Here is a 20,241-nt window from a genome sequence, read left to right as displayed (position 1 = left end):
AGGCCCACTGGGAGAAACAAAAGAAGTATATGCAGAGCCCTTGCTTTTTGGAGAACTTAAAGAAGACCCAAACTCAGAGGAAAGTGATATCTATGAATCAATTAAGAAAATGAAACTATCTCATTAGGAGTTTATTTAGAACCCAAAGCAGGACTAAATAGAGTGGACCTTGTACTCTGAGTGACTTTCTGGTGGAGGTAGACCCTGAAGAAGGGATAGGATTTGGAGAAGCAGGAGGGAAGACGGAGGGTGTCTAGCAGAGATGACAGGAGCCAGGGCTCAGAGCTGACAGGCAGGGTAGCACATGGGCATGAAGCCAGGCTGTGGAGCTCGAGTGCTTAAGTCTAAGTTCCAGCTTTGTCCCCTGCTGGCTGTGTGACTTGGGTAGATTACCTAATCTTATGAACCCCTATGTCCTCACTTAAAATAACAACTACCTCAAAGACTTATTGAGTAGACATGGTAACATATTTGGAACAGCACACAGGGTAGGTATCACTAGGCAGCAAGCAGCCCAGCTTGGCAGGCACCAGGGGTGTACAAAGCAGAGTATTAGGAAGTGAAATTAGATTGGAGAATTGGGATCAGAAAAAAATTTATATAATTATTCATAAATTTTGTTATTAACTTTTTTTAAAGAAATCTGTCTTTTCTCTGAAAATTGTACCCTCATGTTTTAGTATTGTTCTTGATCAAGGTGGGTTTTTTGTTGTTGTTATTGTTGTTGTTTTAAGGCGGAGTCGCCCTCTGTCGCCCAGGCTGGAGTGCAGTGGCACAGTTTCTACTCACTGCAACCTCCCCATTCCAGGTTCAAGTGATTCTTCTGCCTCAGCCTCCTGAGTAGCTGGGACAATAGGCACGCACCACCACACCCAGCTAATTTTTGTACTTGCAGTAGAGACAGGGTTTCACCATATTGGCCAGGCTGGTCTTGAACTCCTGACCTTGTGCTCTGCCCACCTCCACCTCAAAAATGCTGGGATTACAGGCCTGAGCCACCACGCCCAGCCGATCAAGGTTGTTTTAAGGGTCTCCTTCTTAAGAGATTTTAAAATCCACATTGTAGTCACTTTATCTTCTAAATTTTTCTCCTCTTCACTTAATAATGTGGAGGGTGGAAAGCAGGAGTCAAGATATCATTGTCTCGCAAATCAATGTTGCAAAATTATAAGAAGATGAACTGAATCAATCATTTTAAGTATTACAGAATAACTCAGTGTGAAATACGTGATCTGGTTAAATTGGTTTTTGCTAAATGCTTTTTTTGTTTTACTTATAATGTTTCTCTTCAGGAACTTTTAAAGTAACATTGCCTGCCAAGGGAGTATATGAGACAGAAACAGAAAATAAAAAGTTGTTAATTCTGAAGTTAAAGGATTAAGGTCTGAAAATTGATAAGAAAAAACATTAACAATGTTTTTGGCTGAAATCAAGGTATTTGTGATTCTCTCTCAAGGAATGACAAATAAGGGATATTGTTAAGCAAAATAGATCCCATCAATCTTTTTGATAATATAAATACTTTTTTTTTTGTTTTGAGACAGAGTCTCACTCTGTTGCCCAGGCTGGAGTGCAGTGGCAGGATCTCCGCTCACTGCAAGCTCCGCCTCCCGGGTTCAGGCCATTCTCCTGCCTCAGCCTCCCCAGTAGCTGGGACTACAGGTGATGCCACCACGCCCGGCTAATTTTTTGTATTTTTAGTAGAGACGAAGTTTCGCCGTGTTAGCCAGGCTGGTGTCGATCTCCTGCCCTCGTGATCCACCCGCCTTGGCTTCCCAAAGTGCTGGAATTACAGGCGTGAGCCACCCCACCCTGTGGATAATATAAATACTAAACAGTAACATTGTTGCCTGCATTTTTAATGTTTCTAACTAGTTGCTTTTATTTCATGGAGACACACCCTGAATGCACTATTCTGTGGTGCAGTTCTTAGAATTCACAGTAAAGGTTGGTTTTTAAAAATAAGATATAAAAATCTTCCCATGGACAAGAAAATATTCCATGTAATTCTGTCATTGGCCAAAGTAAACATGTAAATGCTATGCAGAAGAGCCCTGGACATACATAGTACTACCCACCCTCTTGGTAATATAATGGAAGTAGCTCAGAGCCAAGAGTCAGTAGCTTCTGAATTAGTTTGCTAGGGTTACCATAACAAAGTATCACACACTGGGTATCACGCACTGGGTATCACGCACTGGGTAGCATAAACCAGAAATTCATTGTTTCATTCTAGTTCTGGCAGTTAGAGCTTCAAAAATCGAGGTGTTGGCAGGGCTGGTTCCTTCTGAGGGCTGTGAGGGAAGAATCTGCTGCAGAACTCTCTCCTTGGTGTGCAGATGGCCATTTATTCCCTGTGTCTCTTCATATCCTCTTTCCTCACTGTGTGTCTCCTTCTATAAGGATAGCAATCATACTGGGTTAGAGGCCCACTCAACTCCACTCCATTTAATTTCATCCGCAATGACCTTATTTTCAAATAAAGCCACTTTCTGAGGAACTGGAAAGTAGGACCTCAACATATAAATTTAGGGGGGAAACAATTTAACCCTTAACAGCTTTGATTTCTCATTTATAAAGCTAAGATAAAGGCATCTTCTAATATTTTGATTGCAGCTCTCTGAATTTTCTCTTAGCAAGCGCTTATAATTACTGATCTAGGTAATAGATATCCAAAGTTGAATAAAGTGCCCTCAGGAGCACACAATCTACTCAGGTCTTATTTATCGTTTGATTCTCAGAATCTAGCATAGTGCTAGACATAAAGTATGGATCTATAAATATCTGACAACTGGTAAAACAAAATAAGGGAGGTAGGACTGTGCTTACTTTAGATCTTCCCTAGTGAAAGAATTGCTTGTCATTTCCTTAATGAGTTCAGATTTTGTATGGGTCCAAAATTAATGATTCTAGTGAATGTGAACATCTTAATTTAAATATGTAGATTGGATGCCTGGTGTAAATTCATCAGGGCAACGTCCTGCTTTATCTTGGTTTCTTAGACAGTCTAGATCAAAGGTTCCAGACTCTGGTGTGATATCAGCAATAGATGTGATCTTGGAGATCTGGTTCTACCCTTTTGTTTTACAAGTGAGGAATCCCATCCCAGAATCACTGCCCACAGTCACATAGCCAGTGCCAAGTGCAGTCAAGTCCAGAATCGTCTCTCCTCTTCCACTGCCCTTTGTATGACATGATACTGCCTCTACTTCCTGCATGATATAAACAGCTCATTTCTCCTTGCCTGTGAGGGTGGGAGAGAACAGACAAGGACCACAAATACCACTCCGTCCAACTGCTGCAGATCGTCAAATAGACCCCAATGAAATGGACAGTCAGCACGACAGAATGAAGGCAGGATGTTGGAAGTCCATCTGTTTCAGCTCAGATACCTTGCAAGGGACAAACCTCAGCCCTAAGGCTGCTCGGTGGAGAACTCAACCTCAGGAGCAAGAATATAGTGGACAACTTCATTCAGGGTTTTGATGGGCTTCAGAGAATGATGTCACCCCAAATCTCTGCCTCTGGACTGAGGGAAATGCTTTGTAGCAAGCCATTCTTCATTGTTACATATCTGGGACACTGAAGGCTGTGAAAAATAATAACTACCACAGCAACTGACATTTGGTGACCCACACCTTGTTGAGGACATTGTACTAAGTAGTTGACATGTATTATCTCATTTGATCCTCACCACAACCCTGTGACATAGGTGCTGGTATTATCCCTGTTTACAGAAGAGGGAACTTGAGAAGTTAAACAACCTGCTAAACGTCTTAGAGCCTAAAAAGTTAGCCCATCAACCAAATCCAGCCAGGCTTTACAGCCTGCACAAACACTGGTCAGGTGGCCTAGGGCAAGTCATTCAACCTCTCAGAACTTCAGTTTGGGATGTCAGTTGGGGATAATGATACTTGCCTTGCAGCTATGTCATGCAGATTAGATACAATACACGTAAAGCACTTAGTACAGAGTCTATGTTGCATCGAATTAGCCATACAGAGAAGCTATTTTAGCATTCTCTTCCTGCTGTTCTCATTGACTACCTAAAAACCTGTGGGAGAAGACATAAGTCTCTCTATATCTCAATGAGAATAAGTATGAAGTGAGGGCACAATGAAGGCACTGGGAGCCACAGGGTTGTGGACACAGTAAGAGACCCCCAAGGACACTTTGCTTATCACAGTTTTGTACAGCTGATGGAGGACAGGCTATTATCCATGCCACAAAATTAGATGGGATATTTATGGACTGGACAATAGAGAGCCTCATTTGACCTATAAAAGGCATTATTCCTGGATCCCCTTGGGATTCCCAGGGGAAAACTGAGTTCACTTCTGTAGTAATACAACAGCCATGACATAAACCAGTTACAGTGTACCAATGTCAGCATCTTACACATCTTACACACATTGTCCATCTCATTCTCACAGCAACCCCAGGAAATGGGAATTATACATTTCCATAGAGGAGGATACAAACCTAAGTCAGCTTTACTCATAAGTCCATGATTAAAATATTGTACTTATTAGAAAAGTCTGCTTGCAAGGAAAATAATCAATTCAATATACTGTAAGCGAAGGGAAACTTTTATGATAAAATAGTATTTCACAGATTCCTGAGTAAGGAACCAGAACTAGGAATAGCAAATTATCTAACTATTCATCTCTATCTATCTATCTATCTATCTATCTATCTATCTATCTATCTATCATCTATCTATTGAATCTATCTATTCATTTATCTACTGACCTATCTCTATCTCTTTGTCTTTTCCTCTGTCTTCTTGTCCTTTTTGTAGAGCATCTCTGTACCCTTCCTCAGCCCTAGTGTAGAATTAACCACTCCATACTTCTGAAGTCATCTGCTACTGGTCCAGCCTCTCATGAGGATTTCTTTCCAAGTACCCAGGAGAAGAATCTTATTAGTCCAGCTCGAGTCAGTTGTCTTCCAATGTTTGTACTGGTCCAAAGCAGGCACTACTCTGTATTGCAGAGCATAGAGGAAGGGATTGATGCTCAAAGGTAGACCAACATGAGGAAAGGTATCCTCTATAGCTATACTGCTTTTCTATGAGATATTCAAGCATTTTTTTTTCATTCCAGAAAATTCAAACTAAGCATGGCCTGTATTAACACAAACATTAATTAAGGAATATGTAATAAAGGTACTTGATAGCTAAATAAATTTATTTAGGCAGAGAAATTAGTATATCTAAAATGCAGAGCAGCCAGGGAAAGTAAAATACACCAGACTAGTCTCCTAGGAGAGGCTTAACATGCTGTTTGGGTTCTATAGCAATGCTGTCCGATAGAAATAAAATAAAAAACACATGGGTAATTTTAAACGTTCTAGTAGCCACATGTTTTAAAAAGGAAAAGGAAAAAGGTAAAATTCATTTTGGTGATATATTTTATTCAACGCAGTATCCAAAATATTATCATTTTAATGTGTAATCAATGTTAAGTATTACTAATGAGACATTTTATATTTTTGTACTAAGTGTTTGAAATCTAATGTGTATTTTGCATTTCAATCTGGATGCAATTTTTTATTGGAATTATCTGATCTGAATTTAATTTTCCAAAATTTACAGTTGAAAAAGTAGGCCTATAATCACATGTTCATTATTTTACATTATCTCTCGTTTGTTATCAGGGATGAAGTTAATTCATGCCAGAGTTTCCTTGTCCCCTGAAATTCTATCATTGTTGGGGGGCCAGGGGACAAAAGATGCTGACCGTGCAAACAGATGACACTGATGACAAAATGCAAGCAGGTTTTGTCCTCTCCTGGCAATTATTGTACACAGTAGGTGCTAGCCAGGAAACAACAGCCCATGTAGACAGCACCTAATGACAGGTCCATGGGCTTTTGGCAGAAGCCAGATGAGTACAGGCCTGTAAGTAAAGTCATGGAAAGGCCACCACGCCTAACAGCCTCAATTCTGGCAGGAAAAGTTCCCTGCCAGAAAACGTAAGGTTGAGTTCTCATACTCTCCTCTCCTTGGTATTGCTGGGCCTGGTAGGGCCTCGACTTTTCTTATTCTTTTTATTCGTGTTTTGATTTCGGGAAGGAAGAGACAGCTCCAGCTCCCTTTTCTTGGCATCCCAGTCTTCATCGCGCTCATCCAGAGGCAGCCCCTTCTGCTGGGCAGCAAGGCGGTGGTCTTGGCACTCGGGCTCTGCCCTAGGAAAGAAGAAAGGGGCTTCTGAACTTGGAGCAGGAGGGCCTGTCCCAGCCTGGGAATCAGCCTCTATTCACAGGTTCTGCACACAGCAATTCAGTTGAGAAGGAAGGAGGCCAAGTTTGAGTATTTCCAAGCATACACTTAGGGAAGGTCTCAGACACTAAAGAAACTACTTGGACGCGGAGAAAAATTGTGTGACCCCAGTGAGATGTTAACAGACTCAAAGATAGTCACTCAGCTTGAAGAAAATGCTACTGATTCTTGAAATGCTCACATTTATAGAGCAGCTTGCAGATTATTGGGAGACTGTTTTCATTTGTTTATTTTTAGGTTTTTTTTTTTTTTTTTTTGGTTTTTTTTTTTTTTTTTTTTTGAGACGGGGTCTCGCTCTGTCGCCCGAGCTGGAGTGCAGTGGCCGGATCTCAGCTCACTGCAAGCTCCGCCGCCCGAGTTTACGCCTGATTCCCCTGCTTCAGCCTCCCCAGTAGCTGGGATTACAGGTGCCCGCCACCATGCCTGCCTAATTTTTGTATTTTTAGTAGAGACGGGGTTTCACCGTGTTAGCCAGGATGGTCTTGATCTCCTGACCTCGTGATTCGCCCGTCTCAGCCTCCCAAAGTGCTGGGATTACAGGCTTGAGCCACCGGGCCCGGCCTTTAGTTTTATTTTTCATAACCGTAAAAGTGATGTGTGTTCCTTGTATAAAATTTAAAAGTACAGAAACATATAAGGAAGAAAACGAGAATCACTCACAATCACATATGTATTATATGTACGTATGGATTATGTAAAAAATATATAATTTTAAATGGATATATGGATGGATAAATAGACAATTAGATAAATAGAGCATTATACACACATAGACAATGGGAAATATACACATATATAGTTTTGTATGAGGCCAAAGGTGAGTATGTGACTTGCTTAAAGGCACTTGGAAAAGTCACTTTACAGAGAGAAAATTTGAACCAATATGAGGACAAATGGAATTTAAGAGGGTAGATAATGGTATAGGGAAGGCAAATAGCATCTTAAGTGCAAACCATTATTAAAAGCACAATTCATTCAAAGGACAGCAAACTCGCTAGTCTTTCACCCTAAGCTGGAAGTGACCTTTCAGTCTTCAGACCACACCATGTCCTTCCTCTGCCTAGTCACTCTCTGTCTTGTATTAGTGTTATTTATGTAAACAAGTTATTTCCTCTCCCAAACAGTTAAACTTCTTGATGTCCAGCACTGTATCTGGTTTATTTTAGGTCGTTTTTAGTGTCTAACTCAATGACACACACATAGTAGAACTCAAAAATATTTGCTAAATGAGTGGTTTAATGTGAATCAATAAGACATTCCTTAAGTGATCCCCTTGCCTAAAGTCTAGCATTCTTCAATCCCACACAGTACCACTGCCAACTCCTCTACTACACTAGTAAATTGCTAATGCATCTATTTCAGCCTGTGACTCCCCTGATGAGCTCACATTCTTCTGCTTGCCCTGCTCACTGTGGTCACCCTCCCCCTCACCTGACCTTATCCTCCATTCCTCTCTAGTGTGAATGCTCTGCTTAGCCAGGCCACTCATCCCTGCACTGTCCCTGCACTGTCCCTCCACTATCCCTTGCCTTCTCACATATACACACAACCTATGCACATTTCCAACTCGGTGCCTTCACTCCAAATCAACAGATTTTCCCCTCCTCCACTAGCCTGCTAGCTTTCAAGATCCAGGTTAATCCCCCCTTAATTCAGGATTCTTCTCCCTAAACCCTCTAACTGTCAGAAGGGAAGTTCTTAGTGGGAGCTGATGATAAGTAGAAATGACTCACACGTGATGTGACTGATGTGACTTTGTTGTTTTTGCCGGCTCAACACTGCCTACTTTTCTTGGTAACAGCACTCCCCACTCTTTGGAGGCAAGCACCCCTCCTGCATTTCAGTTATGCTGGGGTCATATTTCATGTTGATCCCTGGTCACTAGGGAGGGGCTGGGATTACTTAGAGAGAATCAGTAGAGGACAGTCAAGGGCAGGACCCTGAGGAATGTCAGCATTTAAAAGGCACGCAAGAATATATCATGAGATTTATTCTTAGAAAAAGCACATTTTAAAAGTCATAAGGAATTATAGGAGAAGTAGAAGAAAAACTAAAAGAGAATAGCATCAGATAAAACAAGGGAGAAGGGTTTCAGGAATATTAAATACCGAATTAAGTGGAGGTAAGATGTGAATTGAGAAGAGGCAATTGATTTACCATGAGGAGATCCCTAATGACTTGAGTGACAGCTGATTCAGTATGAGGATCGGGGAAGAAGTCTGAAGCTTGGGTGAGGGATGAAGAAGTGGAGACAATTACGTAGATTAGTTTCCTCAAATGTAATGTTTCAAAGAAGTACAACTATCATGATTAATACTGATATATATATATATATATATGTTAAAGTTCCAAGGCTACATATGACTATCAAGTAATATCAGTAAGCATTCCTATCATAATATTCAAGCAAATGAAACAATGTTGCCTTTTTGAGAGAAAAACATATTTTGAAACTTTTACAAGCAGACATAAAGACAGTTGACATTTCCAAAAAGGCACACATAATTTATGAAAATCTATTACGTTCCCAGTTTAGTACAAACTCAAAGCTGATCTAATTTTGATATTTAAAATGCACCTCTTTCCTCTGGCTGAAAATGAAATAACAAACCCTTCCAATTAACAGACATTTAAAACCTACTCAATTTGATTGCTAACAAGGCAGAGGAAGGACATGTTGTCTCTCCCCAAGATTTTAGGACCTAACGTTTATCATGATCTTAGATCTTGCAAACACGAACTACTAAAGAATTCAGGTGTTTCTTGATTTATATAGAGTCAAAATTCTATTCCACTGGGGAGAAGAAAGAGAGGGTAGTTGTTTATAGGTATGGAGTTTCAGTTTTACACGATGAAAAAGTTCTGGAGATCTGTTTCAGAACAATGTAAATGTACACAACACTGATGAACTGTATACTTTAGAAACAGTTAATATGGTACATTTCATGTTATGAGTTTTTTATCACAATAAAAATACAGAAACTATTCAAAGATTCTATGTTTTTACACAAATTATTACTATAAAACATGTTAGACACTCTGAGAGGATAAGTGTTTTTCCTTTTGGATTATAAAAAGTAGATTAGCTTTTAAGTTGCTTAAAAGTGTAGGGAAGAAGAAAGACACAGAGGAATTCAGAAGGACCTCTAACTTTTTGTTTGTTTGATAATACCTATTTGAACACGTTCACAGTCCAGAAAGAAGTCAAGGGAAAGGAAAAAACACTAAAAATACAAGAGAAAGAGTAAAGATGTAACAAAGAATACACGAATAATGAATGGCCTTCTAGAAGACATGAAGGATTGGATCAAGAGTCTATATGGAGGGATAACACTTTACAAAGGAGGGACAGGACGGCAAGAAGGAGCTGATGTAAATATACATAAAATCTGCAGGTGTGAGCGTTGAAAAATTTGTAACTCATGGCTCAATATTTTTTCTAAAGTAGAAGGAATACCTCTGAAAGCCAGGCTGAGGTGTGATGTTGCTTTAGAACTGCCAATGAGGGAGTAGGACAGGAAGAGATAGCCAAGCTGCTCTGAGGGCTCAGATAAAAGTGGAAATATTCAAACTGCTGGTGATACCCATATATTGACATGTGGGATTTTCTCTAGCTGAACAAGCATAAACGTGGAGAAGACAGAGATTCATCTAAGGTTGGGAATTCCGGGTTACATGCTGGGTTGAGAATTAATAGCAGGAATAGCGGGAGGAGAATGGAACAATGAAATGTATTATGGTACTCATATGGTAGAGGAAATTTAGTGAGACCTTCAAGAAGGTGATAGATAGGAGAAAAAGGAGAAGTTGAATGACAAGATATCTTGATGAATTCAAGACCTGGTGATAATGCAGGAACTGATAAAGTGAAGAGAGCTATGGTCACATTGTGGTATATTAGGATTTTAAAAAGTTCAGAGAACAATGTCTGCTGATGCTGAGGTCCACAGAGGATGGAGATCATTGAATGTAGGAGATGCCGGATGAAGTTGGGGAAAAGTGAATCCGTGAGTCAGGACTCAAGTTTCTGCCTCTTTACTCCCCAAATCACCTCAATTGTGATATTGGATATTTTTAATGTAAGACATTACCTTTAAGAGAATGTCTCTTGGGTTACTTCTATGGATAACTAACCTCATCATAGGCAAAATTTTCACTTGTTCAACTCTCCGAAGATAACTGTATTTTCAGGTTCTTCGGAGGGCACCCCACCATGAACTGCCCCTGTAGATGGCATTGCTGTCTATAGTCTATATCATTTGGTTTCCAAGCAATGATGCCCTCACTGATACTCTACTTTCTCTTGTATGAATTGCTTGCCGAAACAATCAAATTCTAGGTTTCCAAATTTTATTCAATCCCTCTCAGAGCTATAACTGTTATGCAAATTATGGGTGCTTAATTATGTTTGAATGCTTGGCTGAGTGAAAAAAATAAACAGGTGCTAGATAGATAAGTTCTTTGGTGTGCCTATAAGTAGGGCATTCACAGATGAACATAGAAGTTTTAAAAGATAGGAGGGTACTGAAAAATTGAAGTCTAATTCACCTGCCTCACTTTAAATATGAGACAACTGAGGGTCAGGAAGCTGCCGTGACTTGCACAAGGTCACACAGCCAGTTTGGATGCCTTTCAGAAAGCTGAAGGTCATGATTCTTGCACCATGTCCCATCTTCAAACTTGGTATCCCAATTTTCTTACCTGAGATAATTTCTGCATAATCTAAAACAACATGTTAATATAATTTTGACCCCCAAACTAGTCTTTCAAGTGAAACATTAATAAAAATAACTCAACTAAAAAAATCAATAAAATAATCATCCGCTGGCTGGATTTCCTCATTTCATTTTCATTGACCTGAGACCACAGAATCAGACAAGATCTTGATCACAGACTCCTGTTCCTCTGCTCCTTCTATAGATGGAAAAAAATAAACTTACTTTTCCAGAAATGCCACACAGGCTTTCTGCCCATAGATCTGTGCAATCCTCTTTGGTGTGTCTCCAAAGAAGTCGGGGGCATCGATGGCAGCGTGCAATGCATGGAGAGTTCTGAGTACATTCAGATGGCCTGATTCTGCTGCAAAATGAGCTGGGGTCCAGCCCACATTAGTAACCAGGCAGGGCCTGGCTCCGTATTCTATCAGGAGCCGTAACACCTCCATTTGCCCTTAGAGGTACCAAGAAGAAACAGGATGAGGTTAGGATAAAGATGTCCCGAGTGGCCTGAGGCCAGGGCCAGCCTAGGTAACACAATGGAAAGGGAACCTTTGCTTTTGAGGAGCCTCCAGTTTCCTATCATCATCCCCTCCTCCCTTTTCCCTCTTCTCACCAGGAACTCAGTGCCCTACCTTACCCCACGAACCTAGTTCTCACCCAGGGCCTGAGCCCTGCAAGCCTTCCCTGTCCTCCTTCCAGGACACTCCCCTACCCTGTGCATTGCCACAGGCCCTGCCCAGGAATCTTGCTTTCTCTCCCAAGCCACACTATACCTGTCTATTGGTAAGGCCCACTCTGTTTTTGACAGTCTCAACACTGAGCCAAAACCAAATATTTTAAGTCCTATTTACATGATAGCTAGCACAGGTTAAGAGCACAGGCTTTCTAGATGTGATAGATGTGATTTCATATCCTGCCAATCCCACTTGCTAACAAGTGGCACCTCAGATAAGAAACAAATATCTGAGGCTAGTTTCCTAATTTGCAAATTAATGATATTACCCCTTATATCATTGAATTCTTGTAGAGTGCAGGCGAAATCACAGACATGAAGTACACAGTACAGTACCCAGCACATAGCAAATGTTCACTAAAAGGTGCTTTGGTATAGCTACCATTACTTTGCACTTAGATTTTTGCAAAAATATCCCAATTAATTTCTCTACAGCCAGTCTTGCTTCTTGTCAACCCATTCTCCACACAGGAATCACAATAAATGTTTAAAAAGCAAAGTTGACCATAATACTTTCTTACTTAACATTCTTTAATGGCTTTCTATTGCCAAAGCCTTTGAGAAGCCCATTGCCGGAGTTTTTGCCACTATCTTCCTCCAATTCTGTAACTGAGCTATGTAAGGCATGGGGGATTCAATGATGAACGAAACAAAGTCCCTATCCTTCTTTGTGATGTTCTATTCCTGTTAAAGGTTGAGAGGGCAAAGGACTAATATTAACTGAGAGCAGACTATACGGTAGGCACTGTACACTCATTATTTTGCTGAATTCCCATCACAGGGCTGCAAAGTGGCATTCTTGCACATAATATTTAGGTGAATAAATAGGCCCAGAGACATTAAATAACTAGCTTAAGGTACTACAACTAGTAAGCGGTGATGTCAGGATTAAAATGTTCCATCTGGGGCTGGGCGTGGTGGCTCATGCCTGTAATCCCAGCACTTTGGGAGACTGAGGCAGGAGGATCACTGGAGGTCAGGAGTTGAAGACCAGCCTGGCCAACATGGAGAAACACCTTCTCCATTAAAAATACAAAAATTCACTCGTCATGGTGGCGCGCATCTGTAATCCCAGCTACTCAGGAGGCTGAGGCAGGAGAATCGCTTGAACCCAGGAGATGGAGGTTATAGTGAGCTGAGACTGTGCCACTGCACTCCAGCCTGGATGACAGAGCGAGACTCTGTCTCAAAAAAAAGAAAAAAAAAATGAAATGAAGTTTCCATCTGGCTCTAAAGAAATGTTTGTTCCACTCCTCCACATAGCCTATTGGTTGATAGCCTCATGAATGGTGGACTCAAAGGGGCAGATCTACCTAAGCATTGCCCACTCACCTTTGATTGCAGCCCAGTGAAGTGGGGTCCGGTCATTCCAGTCTACATCTTTGTAGTTTGGGTCACAGAGACCTTTCTTTAAAATCTTCTTCACTAAGCTGTAGTCTCCTGCAGCAACAGCTTGGTGAAGCTTTGTCATGTCTGACATTTTGGCCAATTCCATGACAGAAAACAACTGTGGGAGAGACATGCCACTTAGAAAATTCTAAGTAACCCTTTATTCTTAGCCAGTAATCCCACAGACTTCCGTATCATTTATTTCCTTTCCCGCCACATGCGTTTGCCTCTAAGTTTGCCTCATGTGTGTGGCATGAGTGTGCACTTAGAGCTCCTGTGGTTAGTGCCTGCCTGTCCCCTACCCTAAAACTATCGGTGGCTCCCACTGCACACAGAATTATGTCTAAACTCATGGGCTGACACACGGCTACCTGGCCTCAAAACATCCTCTAGTGCTATTTCCTACTCCTACTTCAGAGTTCTAGTCGTGTTCCCTTATGTTAGTTGTGTAATTCTGTGCCTTATCTTTCTTATCTGTAGAATGGATATAATCTGCCAGGGTTGTTATATCTTGGCAGATATAATCTGCCAAGGTTGTCAATTTGCAAAAAAATTTATATTGGATACAGAACAGGTACTCCATGAAAATTAAACAGTATTAACATTGTTGCACCAGTTGAGATGGACACGCAATCACACAAATAAATACCTAAAAATTGTTACTAATGTTATGCCATAAACCAGCAGTTCTCAAACTATGGTCTGTAGACCCTCAGAAATCCCTGGAGCTCTTTCAGGGGATCAGTGAAGTCAAAGCTGTTTTCATTATATTAAAATGTTACTGGCCTTGTTTCACTGTGTTGACAATTGTTCAGATGGCTCAAAAGCAATAGTGTAGAAAACTGCTGGTGCCTTAGCATGAAGCAAGGCAATGACACCAAACTGGACCTGGAAGCATGCCATTCACCACACACTCAGAGTAAATGTTAAAAAGCCAGTTACATAGGAACATCCTAAATGAAACGATAAGAATTATTTTTATTAAATCTTTATCTTTGATTACATGACTTAATAAATGTGTTTTTAGAATACCGTACAATGAAATGTGTGAACATTTAGAAAATATTTATCACCCTAAAGACAAATATTTTCCATGACAAAGAAAGGATGTTATGAAATCATGCATGGATAAAGAGATCCATTTGGTAGACCAATGGATTTTAATAAAACAGTATAGAAAGTGCATTGATACCATTTCAGATTGCACATTGCAACTAACCTTTAAGACACTACAACTTATACAATTTTGTTGTAGTATCAAACAATATCCATAATTATCTGAAAATATTTCTCCCTTTTCCAACTGTATATATATAATATATACATGTGTATATTATATGTACACACATATAGGTATATATAATATACATGTGTATATATGTATGTGTATATAATATATAATTATATATTATATATACATGTGTATATGTATATGTATATATATCATACACATATATGTATATATGTGTATATATATTGTATATACGTGTGTGTGTGTATAACCACATTGTCTTTATATACCTTAACCAAAACAACAAACTGAATGCAGACGCAGATACAAGAATCCAGCTGTCTTCTCTTAAGTCAGATATTAAAGAGATTGGGCAGGGGAGCGTAAACCTATGTGACTAGTCACATTTCTTTTGTTTTGGAAAATACATTTATTTTCATAAAATGTCATTTATATTATAGTGTAATAAGTTTATTACAGTCTTTTAAATGAACTAATCAATATTTAAAAGTTTTCTCAGTTTTAATTTCCAATAGAATAAATTGACAGCTATAACCCACATAAACAAAAGCTCTCTGGGGCTCTCAATAATTTTTAAGAGTGTAAAGAAGCTCTGAGAACAAACAGGTTGAGAGCTGCTGATGTAAACAAGGAGCTGAGATAGAAAACAAGAGTAGAGAGAGTACCATTTGAGACGGGGCCGTTGGGAATGTCTCTGATCTCAAGAATTAAGTTGGGATCACAAGAAGGAGCTGGTGTCAACCTCACTAACTGTGACCAGCAGCAGCAGCCCCTGCGAACTTGTTAGAAACACAAAATATTGTGCTCAGCCCCAGACCTACTGAATCTGAAACTCTGGGCGGGGGCTGGCCATCTTTGTTGTGGTAAGCCCTCCAGGTGAGTGCACTGAAATGTGTGAACAGCCCTGGAGGGAGAGAAAGAAAATAAAAGAAATTAAAATACAATGCCGTAAATGCCTGGGGGACAGAGAGAAAGAGCCATTCACAAAGACTGGGAAGTAAAAGGAGCTTTCTCTAAATGTGGCCTAAGCTGGGTCCTGAAGGGATGGGTCAGAGACATATTGGCAACTGATGGAGGTGGAGGATCCCCTGCTGAAGGACAGCCATGTCTGTGGCCGGAGTCACACACTGCAAAGGGCAAGTGGTTCCTAATGTGTAAACCAAGACTCAATAAACTTTTACGGATAGTAAATATTATTAGGCCAAGAGGAAAAAAAAGAGGGGAAAAAAAGAGAAAAATATATATGCCAAGAGTCTATTATACATATGAAAGAGAAAACTCCTGCTCCACCCTGCCCTACTTTCCTGGGGTGGATCTTTCTACCTTCTTTGTACCCTGGAGGGTATCTCCTCAGCTGGAGATATTCTTAGTGGAAAGAGGACAGGCCTGAGGGGGAAGGGCCTGGTCGGTGAGATGGTCAGTTTCACTCTGCCCTAGTGATGCTCAGATCCCAGTGAGCTTTCTCTCCTCCTAGAGGGGTCATCTCCAGTTAGTTGGCAGGAGACAAGGTGGTTCATGGAGCCACCAACTCCCATACTGAGATTCCACTGCTCAGTCCCAGCAGTTGCCACCAGGAGAGTCCCCATTGTGTAGGTGGTGACCAGCAGGGCCCGGGCAGTGGCCAGGCACAGCTGTGGGCTGCTGACGGGGCAGCAGGGGCAGAGGGCATTGCCTGGGCTTGCTCTGGGAGTCTCACTGTGCCATCCCATGGAGGTTCAGCACCTTAAATGGTGACCACAGGCCTGCAAAAACGGGGTGAGTAAGATTTGGTCTGTAGACCATAGTGTGGCAACCTCTGATGTACACAAATCATTAGAGATCTTATTAAAATGCAGATTCTGATTTAGTAGATCTGGAACCTGGCCTGAGATTCAGCATGTGTAACAAGTTCTCACAGTGCTACTAGCTCACTTACCACACTCTGAGTAGCAATATCTCTGTGGCTAAAAAGTAAGGTATAGACTGGCAGGAAGCAAGATTGGAGAGCTGAGGAGGGAGTAAGGATGTGGTAGCTGTTCTCAACTGAGGGGCTACATGAGAATCAGCAGTGGATTTTTAAAAATACAGATGCCTGGGCCTCAGTCCAAAAGGAATCAGAATTTTGGGGTGTGCAGGACAAGGATTGGGCATGTTTTGTGAAATAGATGCTCTGTACATACTATGTTAGGTAAGAGAGAAGATGGCACAGACTGCATTTTACTTTTAAAATTTATTTTAATAAAATCCCTTATACCGGAGTGTTTGATCAATGATAAAATTGTAAACAAAAACACTAGAGTGTTTCTAATCTGAGGGTGCCACTAAAACAAAACCATTTTTTAAATCAGTGTCTAGAAGTCTTTTCGCTTGCCTTTCATAGAAGCCTTCAAGCAGGTTTACATTTCAACCAACCTCATTTGTCCCACATTTGAGTTCATGCCAAGATTCCATAACTTCCCATGGATGAGTTGCAATTCAAGTGGAAGCATTGGGCAGCAAAATTTATTTCCAGAGAAATGGAAAATCTGATTCTAAAAAATTGTATGGAAATGCAAGTGATCCAGAAGAACTGAAACAATCTTGAAAGAGAACAAAGTTAGAGGACTCACACTTCCTGATTCCAACAAGTATACCAGGACAATTCAGTGACAAAATAACAGTCTTTTCAATAAATGATGCTGAGACAACTGGATATCTATAGGTAAAAGAATGAAGTTGGTCCTTTCCCTCACAGAGATTTATTCCTGTGTTTTCCCCTAAGAGTTTTATAGTTTTAAGTCTTACTATTAGGTCTGTGATCCATTTTGAGTTAATTTTTATACATGACACTTGCCGCAAAACAATTGAACATAAATGTAAGGGTTTTTTTCTAGACTCTCAATTCTACTCCATTGCTCTAAATATCTATCTTCATGCTAGTACTACACAGTCCTGATTACTGTAGGTTTGTAGTAAGTTTTGAAATGGGAAAGTCTGACTATTCCAATGGGCTATATACCCAAGAGAAGAAAAATAGATATCCATATAAACATTCGTACATGAATGTTCATAGAAGCATTATTTATAATAGGCAAAAGTGGAAATATCCCGAAGGTTCATCAATAGATGAATACACAAAATGTGGAGCATCCATATAAAGGATTATTATTTGGCAATAAAAAGGAATAAAGTAGTGATACGTACTTCATGGATGAACCCTGAAACATGCTAAGTGAAAGAAGCCAGTTACAGAAGACCACATATTGCATACTTCCATGTATGTGGAATGCTCAGAATAAGCAAATCTAGATAGCTAGAATGTATACCATAGGCAGCCTAGGGCTAGGATGGAGGTTGGGGTGGGGAGTGACTGCTGATAAGTACAGGATTTCTTTTTGGGGTGATGAAATGTTCTTAGATTAGATGCTTTCACAACACCAAAAGGCCAAAAACCACTGAATTGTACATTTTAAATGAATCCAATTTTATGGTATGTGAATTGTATCTTAATAAAGCTGCTTTAAAAAATACCTATTAATTAGAAGCTTTCTACAAAACAAAAACAAACACAATTTGTTTGCAGAAAATATATGCAATTCACTAGCTTAGCATTGACTACTGAAATTTATCAATTGGTTCCTTTAGCAACCAATCCTTGTGAATTTGATTAAATGCACTTGATTTCCTATCTTTCTGGTGGATGTGTCTCTACCAGAAAGATAGGAAATCAAGTGCAAAGTAGTCAATAAATATCAGTTCTAATAAATGTCAGTGATTTTTAATAACTATAGTAAATAAGAGAGGGTAACATAAAGGCACTTACTGTCTTGTGTGAAATCCAAGGAGCTCTGTGCTGGCAGGCAGTCCTAACTATCCGGAGTGTTGTGCCCATGCCATGGAAACTGACTCCTCCTTCTGCATGAAAGCCAGCCAGTCAACTTCAGCTTCCCTAGGTGTTTGATGGGGTGGGATCCCCGGTCTGTTTCACATCCTAACTCTTCAGCAGTTCCAGTCATCTTTTTTAGTCCAAATGTGCTGGCCCTTAACAGGATCTTTCAAATAGTATTTAATGCAAAAATAAAAATAAAAATAAAAAAAGCTGTGAATGATTTTCTGCCCATATAACACTGTGACGGAGGTAGGCTGCGTAGTGACCGTGTATCCATAGGAGATGTGAGACCTGTGGGGGAGTGGGGACAGTTTGGGCTCCTCACATTCAGAACCAGTTGTCAGGTCTTGGGCAGGTTCCTTAACTTTAGAGAGATTTTTTTTTTCCTCAACAATAACATGAAATTTTAACATGTTGCCATGGCTTCAGCCAGTCCCTCCATTTGGGGTCCCTGACTTCCTGCAACATCTCTCCCTTTCTTTTTATATAAATGTGCCATGGCTATGAAGGTTTGTTCATTCTCTCGATTTTGAAGCCAGATTCTTTGACTGGTCCAGCACACTAAAAACAAGCCAATTGAACAGAGGAACATAATTCCAAAATGTACTACAGTGGAGTCCCCAGCAGACTTAATCCAAGTCAAGAGGTTTAATCCATAAATATTTTCTGCCACCTGATCTAACACCTCAGCTCTAGGCACAATGGATAAGTGAGCTTGAGAGGCTTCAAAAATTTGTTTCTTTAATTTAGTTATGTCCAATGATAAATTGTCTTTCCTACCCAGAAGGTGTCCTTTGACCATTTCCCATGAATGATCAGTCTTGTTTTAGGAATACAGGGTGATACAGAAATCAGAGGTATTCCAGTCACACTGCTTTTGCATGCAATGTTTGAGACTCACTACCCAAGCTCCAAGCCAAATAACAGACTGTCTTAAATCATTAATTTGATTAGCCAATTTTTGATCAATGCCTTGTTGAGAATTCTACATTTGGGTGGAATTGGTTTGCTGATCATTAACAAAATGAGCCGTTTGAATAGATTGATGTAATGCCATTCCGGCAGTGGTGGCCAGCGCAGTGACTGTAATTAGGCCCATGATCACAGCAATTAAAGTAAAAACAAATCTCTTAGATCTTTTTAGAATTCACTGTAACACTTCATTAATTAAATGTATTGAGTGGGAGGATTTCCAAAGTCTGGGCAAAGTTACTGGAATCCAGATTCCTTCCCGAGCTCGAACCAACATTACACTTTTCCTGGAGTCAAAATGGGAGTTAATACAACAGTAAAAGCAAATTTTTCACAATCCAATTTATGTAAAGCAATATGAAAAAAAGACAATCTTTAAGATCAATAACTATGAGGGGCCAATTTTTAGGTATTAAAGCAGGGGCAGGCATGCCAGTTTGGACGGCTTCCTTAGGTTTAATTACAGTGTTAGTGGCCCTTAAATTGATTACCATCTGCCACTTGCCTGATTTCTTTTTTGCTAGAAACACTGGAGAATTCCAGGGGGAAAGAGAGGGTTCCACATTTCCAAGTTGTAACTGTTCAGTAAGCAGTTGAGTTAAAGCCTACAGTTTTATTTTATTTATTTATTTATTTATTTATTTATTTATTTATTTATTTATTTTAGAAAGTGGCCACTGCTGAATCCAAACGGGTGTGTCAGATTTTCATTGTAAAGGGATAGGATCGGGAAGCGTGGCAGCAGCCGCCACTAAAACAGTCCTGTTTTCTTTTATAATAACTGGGAGGGGTTTGGTAATCCCTTCATGTTTTGGACCGAGACTGAGACCAGGAACAAACCCCATGTTTTCCATCATATGCTGACTGGGAGCACTATAAAAGTTACATGGAATATTAATTTTAGCCTCAGTATCTACTAGGCCATCAAAGCTTTTTTCCTTGAATGTGTACAGTGTAGGTGGGTCATTGTTTAGAAATTACATTAATCCAAGAAGTGGCCTTTTCACCGCCAGAGCCCATCCCAGGGCCACCATCCCAGGGCCACGT

At 40.2% G+C, this 20,241-nt stretch overlaps 1 protein-coding gene across 1 annotated transcript; it reads right to left on the bottom strand.

The window, feature by feature from the left end:
* Positions 1–5,394: 5,394 nt before the first annotated feature.
* Positions 5,395–18,225, bottom strand: ANKRD66 (ankyrin repeat domain 66). Its single transcript, XM_011986869.1, is given in 6 exon segments — positions 5,395–6,189; positions 11,224–11,452; positions 13,067–13,241; positions 15,197–15,216; positions 15,219–15,279; positions 18,157–18,225. Coding segments are annotated over 6 exon segments (753 nt in total). The 3' UTR covers positions 5,395–5,990.
* Between the last annotated feature and the right edge of the window lie 2,016 nt (positions 18,226–20,241).

This window comes from Mandrillus leucophaeus, unplaced genomic scaffold (genome assembly GCF_000951045.1).
Source record: "Mandrillus leucophaeus isolate KB7577 unplaced genomic scaffold, Mleu.le_1.0 Scaffold3, whole genome shotgun sequence".
Classification (NCBI taxonomy): Eukaryota; Metazoa; Chordata; class Mammalia; order Primates; family Cercopithecidae; genus Mandrillus; species Mandrillus leucophaeus.
This window is presented reverse-complemented; position numbering and strand designations above follow the sequence as displayed.